General features: G+C 28.9%; 1 protein-coding gene across 2 annotated transcripts in view; it reads right to left on the reverse strand.

The window, feature by feature from the left end:
- Positions 1-5,181: 5,181 nt before the first annotated feature.
- Positions 5,182-9,647, reverse strand: part of LOC115237295 (coiled-coil and C2 domain-containing protein 1-like) — a 12,702-nt gene continuing 8,236 nt past the window's right edge. The window contains exons 9-11 of one of the 2 annotated variants that reach the window (XM_029810234.1): positions 8,810-9,076; positions 5,507-5,597; positions 5,182-5,437 (exon numbers count right to left, since the gene is read on the reverse strand). In XM_029810234.1, coding sequence (XP_029666094.1) covers positions 5,318-5,437; positions 5,507-5,597; positions 8,810-9,076 — 478 coding nt within the window. In that variant the 3' untranslated portion in view covers positions 5,182-5,317. Of the gene's footprint in view, positions 5,438-5,506; positions 5,598-7,503; positions 7,702-8,809; positions 9,077-9,647 lie in introns of those variants that run through there. The other variant, XM_029810235.1, reaches the window with a different exon arrangement.

Here is a 9,647-nt window from a genome sequence, read left to right on the forward strand (position 1 = left end):
TCTTTAATCTACAGGCTACTGTCTAAACCGATTCATATATGTTTATGCAAATTTCTATTTTTGTATAAATTAAATAATAGGAGACTAATATATCAATATATGAAGGAGGAGAAGAAAACAGGTGTCATTCTTGCTTTAAGAACTGAAATAACTATCTCCTTATCAAATTGTAATTGAATGCTAATTTTTTGCTATTTTGAAGCTTTCCACTCTTGCAGCAATTGTACGTGTGCGCGTGTATATGTGTATGTATGTGTAAACGCTTGAGAGTGGATGTGTATAGTAAGATAGTTGTCTCGCGACAGTACAATCCAAAATTTTATACTCTGAGTCAACGTTAAAACCACAGACTTCTATATAATATACTAGATTGCTAACAGCGATGTGACAGGTGAAACCATGGTAGCAAAATGTTCATTACAGATTGTAGCATATTTACTGAGAGTCCAATTTTGTCTTTTTATCGCATTCAACTAGGCTGTCAATCAGTTTTTATCCTTGAAGGGAAAGCTGCAATATTTCATATGAAAGTGTTGATTTATAAATATTTGATGCATATTTAATAACACAGAAATAGTTAGTTTCTAAAAAAATAAGAGAAACAGATTATATGTACTTACTGAAAAATATTGATATTTCTTTAGAATATCTGTGTTTGAACAGTCAAGTATGCTACAAGTCATTGATATTTTTATTCTTATATGTGCACTATATATATACTTGATATTTTTATTTTTATTTTTTTAAATGTTTTAAATATATACGTTTAAAAAATGGATAAATGACGTTTGAATGAATGAATGACGTTTGAATGACATGAATCGATCGAATATCGATTCAATATAATTTTTATCGATATTCTGCCTAATTGTAAATGACTGCCTTAGCTTCATATGTTCTTATATAAAATATAGCCATGTTAGCAGTCTAGTATATTATATAGAAGTCTGTGGTTAAAACATCCGACTACCTATGGTTACTGATTGAAAACTTTTGAACATTCTGTACTATTTCTGTCTATTGCCAAGTCAACGCCCGCAACGTTCGCGAGCATCATCTGTCTTTAACTTTCGGTTATTAGCAAAAATAAGGATAAAATGATACCGCGAGTTCTTTTTATTATGTCTTGTTTCTAAAACCATTTTCTAAAACTATTTTCTAAAACTAATTTCTAAAACTAAACAGTTAACAATTTCGGTTTTTTTTAAATAGAATTCCTATAGTATCCTTCTATTTTGTATTAGTTTTTCATCACTTTTTTGTTATTCTTCCTAATTATTAAAATTCAAAATACGAGATTTTCGTACGTTTTGTGTATGCGACACGTAAAAAGTGCAATTTTTGATAGTGATTCGAGACGGTCAATTGCTTTTAAGTTGTACAAACGTGTAGATATATATTTATTAACGTATAGTTAAATTTTCAAATTTTTCTTGTTAATCGTGATTTGCGAGACAACTACCTTAAGTCAAAATTCTATTGAAATCTTAAAACATACTTATATGTATACTGAAAGAAATATGGCTGCTTCTTTTACTACTCTTAACATATACATATAATATCATTATACATTATATATCCATTATCATATAAGAATAGAAATTTATTTTTCATACAGAAATGTCGAAAATATAGAATAATTTTTTTGTTCTTAAAATGTAGTTTTTGGGAGAAAATAATTTTTTGTGGATTAAACGAATAATCTTCTCTTTTTTTTAACCTAAAGAACCTTTAATTTTTTTATGTCTTATGTTGCTGATATCTCTACAAATAGTAAAAATATATATATAAATAAAACATATCAGAAAAATAACTATGGAAAAGAACCACAAACTATTTTATGTTTTTCTTAATTAAAGTATCACTTCCTTTATTATTTTTTTAATTTTAATAGACAATCTTTAACAAAATATCAATTTTTAACAAGAAAACTTTTATATACTTTTTACGAATCTAACCCCTCTATTAACATCTGTTTTTTATAATCTTAAAATTTTATTGATAAAAATATATTTTCACCATAAATCTATGATAAACAGGCTTAAAGTTATCTTGTTGAAGTTTTTCGGCACGTTTTTAGAGCAAAAATTTAAAAAATATTAATAAAAAGCATGTTATTTATACAAAAGTGGCTGCATGTAAAATAATAAAATCATGATAAAGAAATTTAAGGTAAATACAAATATCTGAAAAGTATCGAGGTCTCAAATATGTGTAATATATGATCAAAAATTTCTGGCAATCATTTCTGAAGCTAATTTCAATATTTTTATTGCCATCAGATTTTTTTTCTTAAGATAAAAAAAATTAAGATCTAAAAAAAGAACAACAAAATCACTAAAAATGGAATACCATTTTTGGTAATTCTCATCGTGCATAGACAAGAATGAGACGACGGGCGGTCGAAATAGATGCAAAGGGTTAAGCGAATAAACATCATTAATTTGCACGCGGAAACCCGATTCTGGGGCGGAGGCTAAAAGGTCAACATTAACCGCGGTTACGTGTATACATAGCAAATACTACGCGCCCCGAGGGTATACGTTCACCGGATCGAGATCCTGAGTTTTCAGCCGGTCGGAGAACTGAGAGATCCCTCTCATGGCCGACCTAATTGTCTAATTGGCAAATAAATCCCATTGTTTTCCGATCATGCAATAGATGTACAGCACTTGGTTTAACATCAAATCCTTCTTTCGAATTTTCAGTGACGCTCAAGTGCCCTTACACGCATAATTCGTTCTGCAGGCATGAACCATGCGGTGAATACTTATGAGTATATGTATATGTATATATGGATGTCACTGCATTTTATGCACAAATCAATCGTTATATACATATCTAAAATAATCTCAACATTGTCGGTTATCTTAACATTGTAAATATATATAATTTATTTATTTTTTAATCTTATCTGTGTATAATTTTTTAAACATATAACATTTACAAAACTATCAAATTATCAGACCAGCTCTGTATATCATTACGTACAAATATTTAGATAATGCATTACAAAAGAACTCGTTTGTATAAGCAGAGCTGATTTGTTTATATTTGTTACTTCATTTACTATAAACACTATTTCAGTTTTACAAAATTTTTGAAAAAAAGAAAAAAAGATCACAAAATAGAGTGAGAGAGGGAAGGGTTGGAGGGAGGGAGAGAGTGAAGGGGAAGGGGTGGGTGAAGGGCGGGAGGGGAGGGAAGAGATGGAGGGAGGTAGGGATAGTGGGAGGGGGCGGGAAAGGCCCCTAAAGTTTGGGAAAAAAATTAAAAATTGGCTGTATTTCTGAAAAAAAAAATGGCAGAAGGTTGAAATTTGGTACAGTTCAGTAAATTATAAAGTAAAGTAAGCCACTAAAATAAAAAAATAAAAACGTATTTCACATATTTTCGAATTTTAGCTCGGAGGGGTTTTCATTTGCGGACCCATGTTCATAAGAAAAAAGTCTTCTTTTGACCTCTAGAATACGCTCCTAAAGTTTAGTGCATCATTTCAGATACACCCTGTATGTCTCTATGAAGTTGACCTCTCTAATCGATATATTTATTAAAAACATTAATAAGATTTAAAAAATTATTCTAAGAAAATAAGTTTTATTTCTTTTGGAACCATATAAATAATTGAAATCATATATAATAGAAATGTACAGATTTATTACATTTTTTGTGTTTTCTAAGTTATATATTTAAATGTTTTTTAATGCAAATATAAATCAAATATTTTCATATTCTTATTATTAATTTTTTTTATTTTTCGTATAAATATATATACACATATATTACATATATAATACATATTTCTTCTTTTTTTAAATAATGTATTTTCAACATAGTTTTCGATTATTTTGATCTTTTTTTTCATAGCATTAGTTTTTTAATTCAAAAATTTGAATTATGTTTAAAATTATATATGCAGGGTGAGTTACCTGATATTATCATCTTAATTTATGTCAATATTAATATCTGTAAAGATAAATGAATTAAAGCAAAGTTGCATGGTTTCAAGGGGAACGTAAAATGGACTATGTAATTTAATATATGTATAGAAATTATTAATGAAATTGATCAAATGTTTCATTTTCACCAAAAAACTCCATAAAATTTCTTAATAAGCAAAGGAAAGGAAGAGAAAAAGTATATATAACATATAAAAATAAATTTTTATAAATTGTATGTTATTCGAAACATCCACAAATAATTTATTTGTGGATAATTTAAGCAAAATATTAGCAACAAGCCAACAGTTTGCCAGCTGCTTCAGTCAAAATGTAGTAGCGGATTGGCATCAAATGTATCCACATATTGAACTCGTGTTCTATCGTCAATCTGTGTTGCAAATATTCCAAAGTCCGTTCAATCTCTTTAAGACTGTCATCATAATTTATGTTGCTATATTTCTGCCAACAGTATTGCATACTGCAAATCCTATTTAATCAGTTATATCTTTGATCTAATCTTTTCAAACGACAAATTTTTTAGCAGGCACTTTGCAAAATTGTATGTCGTATCGACAGACTTCTGATTCTATACATACGCTTGCACGTGCACATACGTATGCACATATAAAATATATATAAACATTTCTAAAATCATTATGTATATATAATGTATGCGCGTTATGTGTTAAGAATATATCTGTAGATAATTTTTTGTTAATATTTTTCAAATAATCATTTTCAAGTCATTATATATAAATAAATATAATTTACTCGGTAAAAGCATTTTTTACTTGACAAGCAAAAAGTACTCAGAACTTTTTTATATCGCGCTTATATATATATTACAAATTGCATGTAGTTCGTTTATTGTAATTTTATATAGAATATTTACATTTTTACGTTTTATTTATTATGCATTCACATTTGTGTGTGTGTGTGTGTGTGTGTGTGTGTGTGAGTGTGTTTGAGTGTATTTGAGTGTGTTTGAGTGTGTTTGACTGTGTTTGAGTGTGTGTGTGTGTGTGTGTTTGAGTGTGTGTGTGTGTGTGTGTGTGTGTGTGTGTGTGTGTGTGTGTGTGTGGGGGTGTGTGTGTGTGTGTGTGTGTGTGTGTGTGTGTGTGTGTGTGTGTGTGAGTGTGTTTGAGTGTGTTTGAGTGTGTTTGAGTGTGTTTGAGTGTGTTTGAGTGTGTTTGACTGTGTTTGAGTGTGTTTGACTGTGTTTGAGTGTGTGTGTGTTTGAGTGTGTGTGTGTGTGTGTGTGTGTGTGTGTTTAAAAAATGCAGTAATCTATTCTCGATGCACATTATTTTTAAAGGCCCCACAATTCCAAAAATGACAAATTAATGATAAATTATTGAACTGCATTCAATCATTCATTATTGATCAATAGTTAACCATTTGTCTGTGACATTTTCTATTTGCTTAAAAAGAATTGGATTTCTGAGCCGGATTTTTAATTCTAGTTTTCCTCCCGTTGCTTTTCTGCCATCCATAAGCTGAAATAATATGATAAATTTTCTTATTCTGTAGACAGAGAGAGTGTGCAAAATAAATTATTTAATTACCGAAAAGGAATCATGTAGAGTGCATTGGGACTCGAGAGATTGTAACTTAACCATCACTGTACCCAGTAAACTGTCACTTCGAAAAAAGCCTCTGTAACATTGCGGAACATTATTAAAAATGTAAAAAAAAAAACACCGATCATCAAGAATGTTTTTACATCGCAGAAATTCAGATATATGTTGTTACAGATCGCTTGTGTAATATGATGGAATCCATAATTTCACATATAATTTCACATATATGATTCATCCATTCTATAAACATTAGTAATTTATATATATATATATATATATGTGTGTGTGTGTGTGTGTGTGTAATTACTCTTGTAAACGCTACTGCTTTTTTTATAGGAAGAAGATAGCATCTATAATAATGCCAGGATAATATTGCTCTTAAAAGTGTATCATCAAAATCTCTGTGCATGTAACAAACTGCATACTCTACAGGATTTGAGGGATGTCATACCTGGGGTGAGAACAGCATAAAATGGGATTCAGTGAACATCTGCAAGCAATGTTCTATTTTTTATATATGATGATATATCTGATGATATTCTCATTGTATAGTTTCTTAATTTGTATATTTTATTTAAAATAATTATTGTTTTAACTTTCTTATATTTAACTAGCTTCAAATATTTAACATGTATACATATAAATCCAAGCAAAAAAGAGAAATAATGCAATTTATTTTTGCAGTTGCATTTTAAAAAGATGTAGCAGATTATATCACTATCACTAGAAATGCTGATTGTTACTTGTCTGAGTGAGCTAATCCAATTTGTTTCTTTATTCCAATATCTCTTTCTTTTAAACGAGAAAGAAATATAGATATTTGCAAAAGTGGAATTATATATACTGTATATATACTATATATATACTATATATATACTATTATAAAAACAAAAATAAAAATATTTATAAATTTAAAAAGAATTCTAAACAATTTATTGCACATACAACAGCAGCAGATAACTATTAGTGTCTCTAACAAAATTATTTCTCTCACACAAATTAAAACAATCTTTCTGCACAAAATTATAGATCACTGACTTTTATGTTTTGTCATCTTTTCTATATGGATTTGTTAAAACATTTAAATTCGATATTTCTTTCACAAAAGTATCAAGAAAGATTTCTCTCTCTCTCTCTCTCTCTCTCTCTCTCTTCTTTCCTCTCTCCTTTTCCCTCTCTGTCACCCTGTTCTTTTTCCCCTACTTCTGTTTCCCTTTTTTATCCCCTCTCTCTTCCTCCCTCTTTCAGGAAAATGTTGTAATTTCCTAGATCTAAAGCATCTTATATCTTTCTATAAACTCTATTAATTAATTTAATTTGTTATGGAAATCAATAATTTAAAGTAAGATAATTTAGTAATATTGAAACATCAAAAACATAATAAAATGTGATATTAGTGTGTTGTATGTTAAATTTAATATTCATGCTTGTTAATGTGATCAAGCTACTTGATAGTTATAAAAATTTCCATGCACAATACAATTATAAATTTTCAATAGTATTTTGTCAAACAATATTGGATTAAAACTCAAAGTAACATGAAATTAATATTAAACACTAATTAATGTTAAATGCTATTGATATTAATATTAAATTACCCTTTTGCCCAAACTTCACACTTTAAAGCATGTCGTTTGAAGGCTCTTTGACACTGTCTGGAAGTGCGATTTATAATCCCATTCAGCGGAAATACAGCTTGGTATTCTGGATTGGCAGAATCTTTGACTGTTGATGTTCTATCCGCGGGATGATTATCCGACGGAAATGGAAATTCAAACATAACATATGTGTCTGCCTCTCGAGGATAATTAATTCCTCTAATTATAGATATTTCAATATCGCTGTCGTTTAAATCAGTGCAACTCCTAAAAAAATTTAATTTTATTCAGATTTGAATTTTATAATACGAATATATATATATATATATACAAAAACTGATGTTTGTTTTCTTTTATACGTAAGTATATATATGTGTGTGTGTGTGTGTGTGTAATTACTCTTGTAAACGCTACTGCTTTTTTTATAGGAAGAAGATAGCATCTATAATAATGCCAGGATAATATTGCTCTTAAAAGTGTATCATCAAAATCTCTGTGCATGTAACAAACTGCATACTCTACAGGATTTGAGGGATGTCATACCTGGGGTGAGAACAGCATAAAATGGGATTCAGTGAACATCTGCAAGCAATGTTCTATTTTTTATATATGATGATATATCTGATGATATTCTCATTGTATAGTTTCTTAATTTGTATATTTTATTTAAAATAATTATTGTTTTAACTTTCTTATATTTAACTAGCTTCAAATATTTAACATGTATACATATAAATCCAAGCAAAAAAGAGAAATAATGCAATTTATTTTTGCAGTTGCATTTTAAAAAGATGTAGCAGATTATATCACTATCACTAGAAATGCTGATTGTTACTTGTCTGAGTGAGCTAATCCAATTTGTTTCTTTATTCCAATATCTCTTTCTTTTAAACGAGAAAGAAATATAGATATTTGCAAAAGTGGAATTATATATACTGTATATATACTATATATATACTATATATATACTATTATAAAAACAAAAATAAAAATATTTATAAATTTAAAAAGAATTCTAAACAATTTATTGCACATACAACAGCAGCAGATAACTATTAGTGTCTCTAACAAAATTATTTCTCTCACACAAATTAAAACAATCTTTCTGCACAAAATTATAGATCACTGACTTTTATGTTTTGTCATCTTTTCTATATGGATTTGTTAAAACATTTAAATTCGATATTTCTTTCACAAAAGTATCAAGAAAGATTTCTCTCTCTCTCTCTCTCTCTCTCTCTCTCTTCTTTCCTCTCTCCTTTTCCCTCTCTGTCACCCTGTTCTTTTTCCCCTACTTCTGTTTCCCTTTTTTATCCCCTCTCTCTTCCTCCCTCTTTCAGGAAAATGTTGTAATTTCCTAGATCTAAAGCATCTTATATCTTTCTATAAACTCTATTAATTAATTTAATTTGTTATGGAAATCAATAATTTAAAGTAAGATAATTTAGTAATATTGAAACATCAAAAACATAATAAAATGTGATATTAGTGTGTTGTATGTTAAATTTAATATTCATGCTTGTTAATGTGATCAAGCTACTTGATAGTTATAAAAATTTCCATGCACAATACAATTATAAATTTTCAATAGTATTTTGTCAAACAATATTGGATTAAAACTCAAAGTAACATGAAATTAATATTAAACACTAATTAATGTTAAATGCTATTGATATTAATATTAAATTACCCTTTTGCCCAAACTTCACACTTTAAAGCATGTCGTTTGAAGGCTCTTTGACACTGTCTGGAAGTGCGATTTATAATCCCATTCAGCGGAAATACAGCTTGGTATTCTGGATTGGCAGAATCTTTGACTGTTGATGTTCTATCCGCGGGATGATTATCCGACGGAAATGGAAATTCAAACATAACATATGTGTCTGCCTCTCGAGGATAATTAATTCCTCTAATTATAGATATTTCAATATCGCTGTCGTTTAAATCAGTGCAACTCCTAAAAAAATTTAATTTTATTCAGATTTTAATTTTATAATACGAATATATATATATATATATACACTGTCGAACAATTAAGTTTCGGGACTCGCCTCGCATTTCCGAACATTTGATCCGTTTGTGCTGCCATTTTAGATTATTCACAACTCAATACTCAACACGTGATGCAAGTTTTAAATTATTTGATTCAATAGTTAATGAGATACAGTCACGCAAAGTTGTGTTACAAAATTTTGTTTAAAAATCGGTGTAATGGAAGGAATGCTTGACAAAGCGCCAACATTAAATTCTGCGTTAAATTAAAAAAGTTGCCAACAGAAACATTACAAATGATTCAATAAACCTACGGAAAGTCAGCTATGCATAAGAGTAACGTGTCGAAGATACAGATGACATAAAAAAAAAACGTGAATTAAATTTTGAAAGGGCTTGCTTCAAAGTACTAGGCTTGTTGAATCATTTGTAACGTTTCTGTTGGAGACTTTTCTAATTTAACGCAGAATTTAATGTTGGCACGTTGTCAAGCGTTCCTTCCATTACACCGATTTTTAAACAAAATTTTGTAACAC

The sequence above is a fragment of the Formica exsecta genome, unplaced genomic scaffold (assembly GCF_003651465.1).
Source record: "Formica exsecta isolate Colony F162 unplaced genomic scaffold, ASM365146v1 scaffold288, whole genome shotgun sequence".
NCBI classification, from domain to species: domain Eukaryota; kingdom Metazoa; phylum Arthropoda; class Insecta; order Hymenoptera; family Formicidae; genus Formica; species Formica exsecta.